At 49.5% G+C, this 14,115-nt stretch overlaps 1 protein-coding gene across 4 annotated transcripts in view; it reads left to right on the top strand.

The window, feature by feature from the left end:
- COL28A1 (collagen type XXVIII alpha 1 chain) overlaps positions 1–14,115 on the top strand; it is an 81,774-nt gene that overhangs the window by 9,203 nt on the left and 58,456 nt on the right. For all 4 annotated transcript variants that reach the window (XM_021000067.2, XM_021000066.2, XM_021000071.2 and 1 more), the window contains exons 2-8: positions 3,671–3,859; positions 4,353–4,909; positions 8,408–8,428; positions 9,790–9,846; positions 10,965–11,018; positions 12,001–12,042; positions 12,327–12,353. In XM_021000067.2, coding sequence (XP_020855726.1) covers positions 3,730–3,859; positions 4,353–4,909; positions 8,408–8,428; positions 9,790–9,846; positions 10,965–11,018; positions 12,001–12,042; positions 12,327–12,353 — 888 coding nt within the window. In that variant the 5' untranslated portion in view covers positions 3,671–3,729. The remainder of the gene's footprint in view (positions 1–3,670; positions 3,860–4,352; positions 4,910–8,407; positions 8,429–9,789; positions 9,847–10,964; positions 11,019–12,000; positions 12,043–12,326; positions 12,354–14,115) is intronic.

The following is a 14,115-nucleotide window of genomic DNA, read 5'->3' as shown; positions in this document are numbered from 1 at the left end:
TAAACAATCAGACAACCATTGCCTAGTCAATTGCATATGTTTCTATGATACCAAGTCACCGCATGGGGCCATGATGGCTAAGTCTGGACAATGAAGGATGGCTATTCTGGGCCCTTCCCTAAAATAGAGGTTCAAAGAAGATCTTATCAATGAGCAAGGGAACCTTCATGAACTCAGCAAGGAGGTAGCTGAGGGGATGTGAGGTAATTCATAGAAACACAGATAATAGTATATTTCCTTGCATGTAATAAGCATCAATAAATGTTTGCTGATTATTATTGGAAAAAAAAATAAAGATGATGTCTAGGCTCTTTTTTTGATCATGGCTTTCAGGTAGTCCAGTAATTCTTAAATTATCTTTCCTGGATCTACTTTCCAGGTCAGTTGTTTTTCTAATGAGATATTTCACATTTTCTTTTCTTTTTTCTTCTTTTGATTTTGTTTTATTATTTCTTCATACCTCATGGAGTCATTAGTTTCCACTTGCCCAATTCTAATTTTTAAGGAATTATTTTCTTCATGAGCTTTACTACTACCTTTTGCATTTGGCTAATTCTACTTTTTAAGGAGTGCTTCTCTTCAGTGGATTTTTGTGCCTCTTTTAACATTTGGCCTATCCTGTTTTTTAAGGTGTTACTTTCTTCAGTATTTTGTGTGCTTCTTTTACCAAGCTGTTGATTCTTTTTTCATTATTTTCTTGCATTGCTCTCATTTCTTTACCAATTTTCCCTCTACGTCTTCTAACTAATTTTAAAAATCCTTTTTGAGTGCTTCTAGGAATTATTTTAGGGTCTCAGACCAATTCACATTTTTTTCTTTGAGGCTTTGAATGTAGCAGTTTTGACTTTGTTGACTTCTAAGTTTGTGTTTTGATCTTCCCTGTCCCCACAGTAATTTTCCATTGTCAGATGATTTTTTTGTTGTTGATATTTCCTCCTTTTTCCAGCCTATTTCTCGACTTTTAAATTGATGTTAAAGTTGGGCTCTGCTCCTGTGTTGGAGGGGGCACTCTCATGAGCTTCAGATTCTTTGTGCAGCTATTTTCAGAGCTATTTCTGGGGATCTGTAGGTTTTTAGTTCTTTTAAAGTGGTATGATCTAAGGAGAGATGTGTGTATTGCTCTCCTGGCCTCTATGAGTGACCACAAGCAGTCTTTTCCACCTTGGAACTGTGACCATGGTCCCTGCTCCCCCATGGTCACAAGCTCTGGTGTGCTAGTACTCTTCCTCACCCTGGAACTGTGACCCAGGACTGTAATCCAGATCCATGCATGAGCTATGCAAAAGAGTCTTGCACCCAGTGCCAGAAAAGCAACCCCTATAATTTCCTTCTGATCTGTTGTCGGGCCCACTTACCATCTGTTGCTGCTGATTCAGTGGCCCCCAAGACCTGCTGCTGTCTTGCCTGGGCATTGCCTGCATGGACAGCAATCTGCTCTCACATCAATGTGACAGACCTTTCCTACCAACCTCCTGAGTTATCTTGGGCTGGAAAATTGTTTCACCCCATTCTTTTGTGGGTTGGGCCACTCCAGAATTTGTTTTGAGGAATTATTTTTGAAGTTACTTGGAGAGGAATTTGGGAGAGCTCAAGTGACTTTCTGACTTCTCTCTGCCATCTTGGTTCCTCCCTCTCCCTTTCAGGTGCTATTATTAACCCTATTTTTATTTATTTTTTAGTTGGCTTTCTATAGTTCTGTCAGTAAACTTCATACAATCTGTTTTTTGTTTTTGTTTTTATTTTGTTTTGTTTTGTTTAGGCAATTGGGGTTGAGTGACTTGCCCAGGGTCACACAGCTAGTAAGGCCGGATTTGAACTCAGGTCCTCCTGACTTCAGGGCTAGTGCTCTATCCACTGCACCACCTAACTGCCCCAAACTTCATATAATCTGAAAAAAAATTTCCTCTTTGCCTATGCTCATTTCCTTAATTTCCTTTCTCTTACCATATCTAGCATTTTTAATACTGTCAAATAGCAGTGGTGCTAACATCCTTGCTTTACACCTGATCTTACTGGAAAGGCATCTAGTTTATCTCCATTTTATATAATGCTTGCTCATGGTTTTAGATAAATATCACTGACCATACTGAAGAAAGGTCTATCTACTCATGTGTTTTCTAGTGTGTTTTTTTTTTAAATATAAAACAGAAATGGATGTTGTATTTTGTCAAAAGTTTGTTTCTGCAACCATTGATAAAATCATATGATTTTTGTTGTTCTTGCTATTAATATAGCCTATTATATTTATAGTTTTCCAAATATCAAACAGCCCTGCAATTCTATATAAATCCAGCCTGGTCAGAGTTTATCATCTTTTTGATAGGATTCTTTCAATTCTTTGCTCGTGCTTTATTTACAAGTTTTGCATCAGTGTTCATTAGGGATATGAGTCTATAGTTTTCGTTCTCCATTTTGATTCTTTCTGCTTTAGACATCTAGACCATATTTGTGTCATGAAGAATTGTGGAGAACCCTCTCTTTTCCTGTCTTTGCAAGTGCCTTGGATAGTGTTGGAATTAACCATTCTTTAAAGATTTGATAGAATTTGTTTGTATATCCATCTGGTCTTCTTTTTCTGTTCGTTTGTTTGTTCATCGGTAAAATGGGATTAATCATAGCCCTCATCTTGTAGGGTTAATGCGAAACTCAAACAGATTGTGTGGATAAGTGCTCGGCAAAGTTAGAGGCATTACGCACATGCCAGTTATGATGATAAAGTTGTTTCCCTGATTCTAACCCTTCAGTGGTTGCCTGTCCCCCCAGGATAAAATACAAGCTCCTCCCATACAGGGTGATTTGACTCATCCTTCCAGGCTGTCTGCTTGGCATTCTAACCAAACTGGCTCAAAGCGTGGTGCTCCACAGCCTGCCCTGGCTGCCTCTGTGCCTGGATGGCCATCCCTCTGCCCCTCTGCCCTTCTGCCGCTCTGAGGGTTGGCTTCCCTCACGGATCATCTCCATTCATCTAGCTTGCCCTGATCCCGCTCCCTCCTCCAAACACTTTCCACGTAGAATGGAAGCTCTTGGAGGGCAGGGGCAGCTGTGCCTCTGTCTCTGAGTCCCCAGCACCTTGGGCAGTGCCTGGCACAACGTAGTGGTTACGACTAAATCTCTTGCACTGAATTGAATGAGTCTGGCCGTAGTGAAGCTTAAAGAGGAGGCCAAGTGACAGTCAGGAGCACAGTCCTCTGTGTGTATGTGTGTGCATGCGTATGTGTTTGTATATGTATGTGCATGTGTGTAGATGTATGTGCACATGTGTGTATACACTTATGTTGTGTGTGTGAATCATTGTGTTGGCATGTGTGTGGGGCAGTGCCTATGTGTATATACATATGTGTTGTGTGGGTATGTGGTATGCGTGTGCATGTACAGTGTACGTGTACACTGTGTGTACTTGTGCATGTGTGTTGGTATGTGTGGGGCATGTATGTATGTGGGGGAGCAGTGCCCAGAGTGGGGGGCAGAGTCTCATTTTCGGGGTCACAGGTTCAGCTCTGGCCTGGCTGCCAGTTTTGCAACAAGACAAGATAGCCTCCTCCATGGCCCCTTCTGGCTCGGGCTGCCCAGGGCTGCCTGTGCCTCCCACTGCAGCTGAGGAATGCCAGGGGCAGCCTCTTCCCTTTGGTCAGCCCCCAGCTCTGGACAAATGTTGCTCCCTCTTTCCCAGGATTGCCCCAACCCCATCCTCTGTGCCGCAGAGCAGATGCTTTTGCGCCGGGCACCACCATGTGGACCAGACATCCTACTCTGCGCCTGTTCCTTTGGGTGGCTGCAGTGACTCTCCAAGTGCACAGTCAGCGGAGGAGGGGGCCAAAGGGAAACCCGTCATCATCATCCAGGAGAGGTGACCCGCAGGGTGAGAGGATTTTCTCTTGACTTTCTCTAGCTAGCTAGTAGGATGCCACGAGGTTCGGAGAAGTCTCAAGGTATGCAGTAACTTGCCTTGGCTCTCATCGTCTCGTTGGGCTGCCCAGTCCTCGCTGCCCAGCAAGCCTCCTTGGGCTCACCCTGTCTCAGGGACTTCCAAAAGAGGACCTCCCAGAAGTGTGTGGTCTGAGGAGCGGGCAGACTGGGGTTTGCCTGCTGAGCATCCTTCTGGGAGAGGGCCACCTCCCCCCTCGTGGGCTGAGGCTCGGCAGACTGTGGTTTGGTGTGTTCCACCTTCTTTGGGCATGGGCAGGGGAAGGAGGGGATGAGCCTCTGTGCCTGGACAGGGTTTTGCAGAGCTGTCTGGGCCTCCTCTGCACATGCAGGGCTGCCTCCTCCCCCACTCCTATCTCAGACAGCCCCATGGCCTCCCTCCAGGAGGTGGCTCTCTGGCCTCACCCGCTCCCCTCTTCCTGTTCCAGGCTCCACCTGCCTCATTGACTTGCTCTTCATTGTGGACAGTTCAGAGAGCTCCAAGATCATCCTCTTCGATAAACAGAAAGAGTTTGTCACTAGCCTTAGTGACAAGATTTCCCATTCACCTCTGAGCTCCTCACGGGAATACGATGTCAGGCTGGCGGCGCTGCAGTTCAGCAGCTCTGTCCAAGTCGACCAGCCCTTTGCATCTTGGAGAGGCCTGCAGAGCTTCCAGCAGAAGGTCGGGTCAATGAACTTCATTGGGCAAGGCACCTTCTCCTACTATGCCATCTCCAATGCCACGCGCCTGTTTCAGAAAGAGGGCCGCGATGGTGACGTGAAGGTGGCTGTGCTCATGACCGATGGCATTGACCACCCTAAGAATCCTGATGTCCATGGCATTTCAGAAGCAGCCCGGAATCTGGGCATCTCATTTATCCCCGTTGGCCTTTCCCGGGTGGCCAATGAAGCCAAACTTCGGCTGATCTCGGGCGATTCTTCAGGCAAACACATTCCACTATTGAGTGACCCTAACGCTATCGAGAATGTACAGCACCAATTGGTAAGTTAGTGATTCATTCATGCACTCTGGGCTTCTTCTGTGTGCATGGGATGGAGCCCTGTGAGTCAGAGATGGACAGGCCCCTGCTGCGCTCAGCTGTGAACCTGGTCTCTCTTGGCAGCAGAGGGAGGAAGAGGGTCTCTGCCTCCTTCAGAGGTGTGACCACACGTGAGAGTAATCCAGGGTCTCCCGCGTCCATATTACCAAGTGGCTTTCCTGGCTGAGTATCGCCAGTGCTGTCAGATGGTGGAAGGGTCACTTCCTTCCATTCTGTGTCCTCTGGGACATCCCAGACCAAAGATCCCTTCATTCCCACTGCAGACAAGGGCGGGAACTGTTAATCCTGAGAACCTGACCCAGCCCTCACCGCCTCCTCCTCCATGCTTATAAATCTCATTATGCTCTTCAGTACATGCTACAGTCCTCTTGGCCTTTGTTCAAGCAGGAATAACACTGAGCCAACTTGTGTTCCGCTGTGGCTTTCAGGTCTTTCTCAACTCTACCTGGATGCCTTTGCCCTGACCACATCTTTGGGAACTTTGGGGCATGTTTTACCCCAAAGCATTCCTCCATAGCCTGCCCTTATTACATTCCAGGAGTTTTTAACTCCCCTTCATGGTCCATTCCTTTGCTTTGATTCTAAGGACCTCACTAATTTAGTGTCCCTGGCAAACTGTAGCCACCAAAGAGTCCATCTGTCTATCTTTTTGAGTTCACTAAAGGCTTGTCTGGCCTTGGCCTTCCATCACCTGCTCTCATTCAGAGTAGCCCTCACTGCCTCTGCTGTGCTAGACAGCAACGGACCCTTCATTCCAAAGTGTCACATAAGCTGAGAACCTGTAGAGATGAATCCTGCTAGCCATGACCCTCTTGCCTCTGGACTTCCATTTTCTGAGCAGAAAAGGGGTGCCTGTCATGACCCCTTTGCTTCGCCCTTACGCAGGGTGTGCTGGTAAATGCTGAACAACTCCAAAAAAATGTACGCGTGACACATTAGAAAAATTCATCATTTACATTTTCTCCATCACTTTCTTAAGTCTAGACAATGAACAGAACAAAACCAAGCCCAGATGTGCAGCATTGCTGATTTCTGAGGTGTGAACGCTCTCACTGAAATGTTGTTTTGGTTTTGTTTTTTTTTTTTGCTTTTAGGCAATTGGGGTTAAGTGACTTGCCCAGGGTCACACAGCTAGTAAGTGTCAAATGTTTGGTCTGAGGCCGGATTTGAACTCAGGTCCTCCTGACTTCAGGGCCGGTGCTCTATCCACTGCACCACCTAGCTGCTCCCTGCTCTCACTGAAATGTTAACAAACCACTCTCCTGAGCTTGGGGAGCTGCCTCCAGCCCAGCCTCCCCCCCCAGGGAGGTCAGGCTGCCCTTTGGGGCCCCTGCTTCCCTCCCTCTGCTCCGATCTTACCCTCTCCCGGGTCACAGAGGTAGGAAGGCCTCTGGGAAGAAGCCGCCTTTGTAGTATGTCTGGCCTCACAGAACTCTAGGCTGAGTTCTGCTTACTCTATACACTTTGCCTGGCTCCATGGTTTCCAGTAAGGGTTGCACAGGAGAAGCAGATGAGTTTCTGTTCCCTTCCATTCCACCCCACTGCCCTTGACCACCTGTTAAAGACTCTGGGAGCCAGGAGTCCCTGTGCACAGCCACCCCTGACCCCAGCTGGCCCCTGGCTCTTCGTTTCCACATCATCCATGGTCTTCTGTGAGTATGAGGCTTGTAACCCTCTGCGAAATGATCGACTCCCTCCTTGGAAACACAGGGCTTTGCCTAGAACAGGCACTTAATGGATAATATAATTTAATTTAACTCACTATTGCACACTTCTCATCCCAATTCAAGTGGAAAGGGCATGGAATCTAGAGTCAGAAGACCTGGGTTCAAATCTTGACTTTGCCTCTTATGCTTGTGTGTCTTTGGCCAAGGCATTCAACCTCTCTGGGCCTCAGTTTCCCCCTCCATAAAAATGAAGGGTGTCCTCAAAGATGCCTTCCAGCCCTGAATCAGTGAACCGTGAGCTGAGGCTTGTGCCTTCCCTTTCAGATTGTATGGCTTGTCTCCCTCCCAGACCCTCCCTTTTGCTTCCACCTGACCTAGAGCCCCTCCATAACGCCGTCACTGTGGGATGAGTCCTCCCCACCTTCCTCCTCACTGCTCCCTTTGTTTATTGGCCCACGTTAGCTTCGGTCTCCTTTCTTAGATGCTGACCCTTCGCAAACAGCTGCCGCAAACCCACCCATTCCAGGAAGCGCCTCTCAGCCAGGGTTGGGCTCCTGCCCACACTACTGGTTCTTAGCCATCTACACAGGACAACCCGGCCCTATAGCCACCACACACACACACACTGCCCCATGGACCCTGGAGCTGGGCAGACTTCGTGCTTTGTTGGAAGTTCCCTGGTCCCTTGTGTACCTCACTGCCAGTGGTGTTGTCATGGAGATGGTGCATTCAAACCTACAGGATTTTACAGGAGACCCCTGGATTTTCATATTTATTTGGCCACCATTTTATTATTTCAACTGCAAAATCACAAACTTTGCAGACCCCCAGACCTAGCAGGGACCCATAGGCCCCCCCCAGCCCCAAACTAGAGTACCTTGGACAAGAGCCCAGGGGCCCCCGCCCTCTCCAGGCAGCCATGTGGTTTCTGGACCCTTTCCTTTCCATCACAGGGAGTTTCTTCTGATGTCTTGGGCTGTTCGCTTGAGCCACTCCTCGGTCAGGGCCTTGTGGGGTCTCTGACAAAGAGAGACAAGGAGCATAGTCTCTGAGAGGGTAGATCTCTGCCTGCCTCTGTGGACCAAAGTGGTCTGCATGTGGCTGGCTCGCCTTGAATGTGGATTTCACCTAGAATTTCCATTGCTTGTGGCTGGAGAATAAGCAGTGATGTCTCCTGGTCCCTGAGCAGGCTGGGATGATGACCATGGAGGGAGTGACTGGAGCCTTGAAGCTTTTTCTTGGGGAGTTCTCCAAACCCCTGGTGGCCCCATGGCCATTGCTCTTTCCCCTCTTCCTTCTGAGCAGCCTCTGGTAGGGGCTGGGATGGGGGGATGGGGGCAGTGTGAGACAGTGGAAAGACTGCTCTTGGAGTCACAGGACGTGAATGAATGAATGAATGAATGAATGAATGAAAAATGATTAGGCACTTACTATGTGCCAGGCACTGTGCACCAGGGATACAAATAGAAGAAAAAGACAGTGCCTACCTTCATGGAGCTTACAATTTAACAGGAGAAGACAGCCCGCATGGGGAAAAGGTGACCAGGGAGCGAGCTGACTTTTGGGGAGCCACAGCGATGGTGAGCTGATAGATAGGACAGGCCTGGTAGGGGCTATTGATTTGGCTGCCAGGCCCAGAGCAAGAGCTGGAAAGTGGGGACCATCTTCTACCCAGCAGATGCCTGAGGGTCTGTAGCACTCATCCTTCATCTGCTTGGGCAAGGGCAGCGCCACTTCCCAGGTTAATGTGTTTCCTTTTCTTTTTCTTTTCAGGAAACACTTTTTGATAAGAAGGTAAGCATGACCTACCTGCCTTCCTGTGCCTTCCCTTAGCACACTGGCACTTCCCTCTAGCACTGCCCATCAGGCAGCCCCCAGAAAGTGCTACCTCCCAGGGGGGATTCTTCCTGTGACTTGGAAGAGTTTTCTTCTGTTCACCATTTGCACAGACAGATCTTGGCCTCCCCTGACGGGGCAGAGAAGGAAAGTGGGCAAAGGGAGAGTGCAGAGAGAGGGACCGGGATCCCCTGGCATCCAAGGAAGTCCCTGTACTCTCAGACACTGTCTGGACTGAGACCTGGGCCAAGCTTCTCCTAAGCCCCAAAGAGCACAGAGAGAGTGCACCATGTTTCCACACTCACAGAACCAACCAAGGAAGGCAGATCCAGACCCCACTTGCTCTCTTGGCCACCTCTGCCAGAGTGTTGGGGAACAGTGTAACCACACACACACACACACGTATGCACAAACATGCATGCACACGTGTGTTCATACATACATGCATGTGTATGTATGCATATACATGTGTGCATGCACACACATACACACATGTGAGGAGTCACTGCAGCTGCTCTGCAGACCCCCACCCACGAGTCCTACTTGCTTCTCTCCTCACCAAAATCTCTGACTGGCTGTGGGAGCACCTCAGGGCTGCCCAGCTAAACCAGCCCCAGGATGGAGGAAAGCACCTGGGACATTCCTGGCACCGGGGGTCACCTGACTCCTACATCCTCTGTGCCCTGCCCATTAGCCATCCGGGGTGGGGAGGAATTTGCTGGTTGACCTCCAGTTATGATGCACCAGAAAGAAAATGTGTCCTTTGTTGCACATCACTTAGAGTGTGAAATACTAGGTGGTGCAATGGATAGAGTCCTGGACTGGGTTCAAATCCCGCCTCAGATATTTACTGGCTGGGTGACGCTGGGCAAGTCATTTAATCGTCAGCTGCCTCAGTTTCCTCAACTGTAAAATGAGAATAATAATCAAATCTATCTCTCAGGCTTGTTGTGAGACTCAGACAAGATATAATAATAATAATAACAATGGCTAGCATTTATATAGAATTTTAAAGCTTACAAAGTGCTTCACAAATTCTGATATCATTTGATCCTATAACAACTCTGGGAAGTAGGTGCTGTTATTTTCTGCATTTTATACTTGAGGAAACTCAGGCAGAGAGAAATGAAATGACTTGGCCAGGTCACACAGCTAACAAGGATGTGAAGCTGGATTTGAACTCAGGTCTTCCTGACTCCAGGTCCAGTGCCCACGTGACACACATAAACACGACATTTAGAAAGTGCTTTGCAAACTTTAAGGTTCTATACAAATGCTGGCCACTTCTGGCATTTCAGTGTGGCCCTTCTGTGTTTCAGTGTGTCCAGAAGTCTTGTGAATGTGAGAAGGGGGATCCCGGGGAGCCAGGACCTCCGGTGAGTATCTGTCTCCCTTGGACCCTAGGGCGGGGTGAGGGAGGCTGCTCAGGAATGATGGAACCCAAGGGTTGTCGCCCAGCTTGGGGTTTTCAGTAGCAGAGGAACCTGCGAAGCTTCTCTTGGGAAAGAGCTTGGGGCATTTGCACAGAGCTAAACTCAGGGCAGATGTGGGGAAATGGGGTGCCACGTTTCTTCACCGGCTTCACTGTGGCGGAAGGGAATAATAAACCGAGCTAAATCGGCTTGCCATAACGCCTTAGATAAACACCGCCCCCCTCCTCATGCCCCGTCCCCCCCCCCCCCGCCCGTTCCCGCCCTCCTCACAGCCTGTCAGAGTCTCCCCTCTTCACACCCGCCCCGCCCCGCCCCATCTACTCACACCCCTTCCCTTCCCCCCCCTTACCCTCCTTACCTGGAGTTTTAAAACAAGGTAAACTTACACTTTAGTTAGACTCAAGCCAAAGAGAAGGAATATCCTGACCTTTCTGACCAGAGAGGATGGGGTTAGGGGGCTGGAGGAGGGAGGGAAAGAGCGCCAGATTTGAAGTCAGAGGGCCTGGGTTTGGATTCTGGCTCTGCTGACCACAGTCATGGGTGACCTTTGGCAGGTTCTTCCGTGTGAGCCTGAGTTCTCACCTCTGTGAAGTGACAGGGCCAACAAGATCACTCTTAAGGGTCCCTCTAGGCTCTAGGAGCAGATGACCCAGGATTTGGGGAGGCAATAGGAGCACTGGGGAGCTGGGGAGGGAGGGCAGACCCTTGTGAGGTTGCCTACCCCATTAGGTGTTGCTGAGGTGAGGGAGTCCAGACTAGGAGGCCCCTGTGCTCTGGTCCCCTCCCTCCTCACCATGTCCACCTGGCTCACTTTCCAGGGGGTCACATAAGTGTGCTTTTGGCTGCAGACCCAGAAGGAAGAGGCATTCCTTCCTGACCCCTGGAGAGCATCCTGCTGCTCACTTGGGGGCCCCTCGCCCTCTGGGGGGCCCCATCTTTCCAGGCAGGCTGTTGCATAATCGGGCCCCCACACCCCTTCTGGTTCCAGGCGAGAACTAGTCTTGCACTCAGCCAGGCAAGGAGAGAACCCCTGTTCCTAATGATTTTTGTTCCCCGCACAGGGGACCCAGGGCTATCCAGGGAGCAAAGGTGAGCGAGGACCAAAAGGCCAGCTGGTGAGTCTTTCCTTCAAATTCAGTCCTCCCTTCCTCCACCATCTCCCCTTCCAGTTGTATTTAAAACACAGAAGCCCAGGACAAAAAACAAAACAAAACAAAACAACAAAACCTCACATTCTCTTGGAGCTGCCCAAAACTTGGCTTTTGGGAGAGCCCTGGCCCCTGCTGCCCAAGTGGAAGTCCAGCTTGGTCTCTCCTGAATGCCTGTTGGGCTGCTGAGGGCAGTAACTGGAAACAAAGCTGCTTGATGAGGAAGGGTGGGGGTCCCCAGATGGCCTCCAGAGCCGTGGGAAAGCAGCAGATTGAGAGAGATGGTCTTCACAGCTGTCTCCTGTCCATGCTTAGCAGACCTTTCATGGAAACCAGCAAGGTGGCATGTAGCTCGCCCATCCACTGCCAACTGCTCCAATTTCTCCTTGTTTTTACTGAGAGAGAGCTTAGTTTTTCCAAGAGTTTTGGTGTGGGCACCTGCCTTGTGCACATATTTGAAATGCTCAGGGTTTTCTTTGTCTTTTTGGGAGGCTGGGCATTCATTCATTCACGTGTGTATGTGCGCACGTGTGTGTGTCCGTGGGCCCAGATCATGAATGCTGATACTAACGCAGTGCCACAGAGGAGATGCTGCTTGGCTCCTTCTGTCCCTGGGGCTTTGGAGGACCTCATGGAAATCATGCCCAGGTGTAGCCATCTACATGGGTCCTCGGAGGCCAGGAAGCCCCTGACACCATGCAGGAATGACCTGGGGCATGAGGTCATCCAGGCCCGACGGCTTTGCCTGGGCTATGACTGTCCAGGGTGACATGGATGACTCTTCTGGTCAGGTCAAGGCTGCGCTTGGTGCATGGTGCATGGCTCCCGCCCTTTGCAGGCAGCAGGGTGACTGGTGGGGGCTGTGGGGGCTGAAGCTTGTCTTGCTGGAGAAGGAGGCAGGCATTCTGAAGCACTGGCACCTCTGACCAGGCTGCTTTTTGTGTGACAGGGTGATGCCCAGAAAGGAGAGCCCGGAGAGAAAGGCCCAGGGGTAAGTCCCAGCAGGCCACGTGCTGACCTGGGGGGAGGGGCTGGGAGGCACCTGAGGCCAAAGGGCCACTCTGTCCAGTGATCTCAGGTTCAGGGTCTGGAGTCATGGGCATGAGGTGGGAATGCGAGAAGGGGAGGCGGAAAGTCCCTTTTTCTCCTCACTCTCCCCAGACACGGGTCCCTGGCCCCCCAAGCAACTTGTTGGTCCATTTTAACAACCACGGGCTTGGAAGGAGATTGGTGCTGGCTCTCACTTATAATCTCCCTCTTCCCTTTCTTCTTCAGGGTGATCCTGGGTACAAAGGAGACAAGGTAAGATGTTAATGTGATCAATAAACTTGGAGTGCAGGAAGAAAAGTGACCATAAGCCTCCCAGGGAATGCTATGGGATCCTAGGGAGAGAGTTGGAAGGGACCCTAGAGGCCTTCATTTTACAGAGAAGGACACTGAAGCACACAGCAGGCAAGTGACTCGTCCAAGGTCACTCAGACAGCAAATGGCAGATCTAGGATTTGAATGAGGTCCTCTGCATCCAAGCCCGCTGCCTTTGCACCGACCCTCATAGCCATGGGCATTCCACCAAGATGGATGGCACCCCCAAGGAGGAGAAGCCCTTTTCTGACAGAAAAAAAGAAGTGAGGACAATCCTTTCCTTCACAAAATTAGCCTTTAACACAAAAGCTGTTCTTCCAGATCTGCTGGGCCAAATGGAATGTGCGTTCTGGGCCAACATTTATGGCCTCTCTGGGGCTGGCTCTTCTTGCTTCCCTTTTTGGAGACTGACTCATCTTGTTCCCCTCACCCATGATCTGATGGCTTGCTTTGGGGCGCTGGCTTCTGAGGGACGTTTTCCATCTGAATCCTGCATTCAGTGTCTCTCAACTTTATTCTCCGTGGGATGTGGGAGGAACATGGTGCAGATGGCTCCGTCTGGCCTGGGCAGAGCTGGCACATTCTAATGCTTGGGACAGCTCCCTTCTTTTTCTTTTTAAAGTAGTATCTATTTTTAAATTTTTGAGCTCCAAATTCTCTCTCCCTCCAGCTGCTTCCCCACTCACTCATTGAGAAGGCAAACAACATGATATCAATTACACTGTGAAGTCGTGCAATACATTTCCAGATTGGCTATGTTCAAAAACAAACAAGAAGGCAAGAAAACTAAAGAGAGTGAAAAAACAAACCTGGGATCCTCTTGACTCATTGCATCAATTCACTCTCTGGAGATGGGAGACTTTTCCATCATGGGTCCTTTGGATTTGTCTTGGGTGGCTGTCTTGATTAGAGTGGCTGAGCCCTGGCCATGGTTACAATGTGGCTGTTACTGTATACAATGTTCTCTCGGTTCTGCTCTCTTCACTCTGAAACAGTTCATATATGTCTTCCCAGGTTTTTCTGAGAGCGTCCCCCTCAGCATTTCTTAAAGCACACTAATATTCCATTATAGTCACATCCCCCATCTTGTTCAGCCATTCCCAAGTTGATGGGCTTTGCCACCACAAAGAGAACCCCTGTAAGCATTGGTGTACAAATAGGTCCTTTGATCTCTCTGGACACTCAGCCTGCCCCTCCTCCCCTCTCATCGAGGGTCCACAAGCGGCCCCCTTCCCCACCACCAACAGAAGAGAGATGCTGGGGGCAACTCCGTTACCTGCTCTGAGCGTCTGATTCCTTGTCCACAAAATAGTAACAGCAATAAACAGCATTTTACAGCACTTGACACAGTGCTCAGCACACAGCAGGCACTTCAAAAACATTTACTGACTGACAAATATCTCATTTGAGCCTACCATAATCCTAGGAGGTAGGCACTATTATGCCCATTTTGCAGATAAGAAAACTGAGTCTTAGAGCGGTTGAGTGACTTGTCCAGTGTCACCCAGGCTCTGAACCTATGACTTCCTTACTCCAGGTCTTCCCATGCTCCACGTACTCCACCTTATTATCGCCTTCTAATGGACAAAGAAGGAAAGAGTCAAGGAGGGGACAGGGCTGATCCCTCCACCCTCTGGTAGGAGGAAATATGTGAGGACAGAGAGGGGAAGACCACTCTCCCGCCTCCCTCCCAGTTTTCTGT

This window comes from Phascolarctos cinereus, unplaced genomic scaffold (genome assembly GCF_003287225.1).
Source record: "Phascolarctos cinereus isolate Bilbo 61053 unplaced genomic scaffold, phaCin_HiC Scaffold_1;HRSCAF=81, whole genome shotgun sequence".
In the NCBI taxonomy this organism is placed as follows: domain Eukaryota; kingdom Metazoa; phylum Chordata; class Mammalia; order Diprotodontia; family Phascolarctidae; genus Phascolarctos; species Phascolarctos cinereus.
This window is presented reverse-complemented; position numbering and strand designations above follow the sequence as displayed.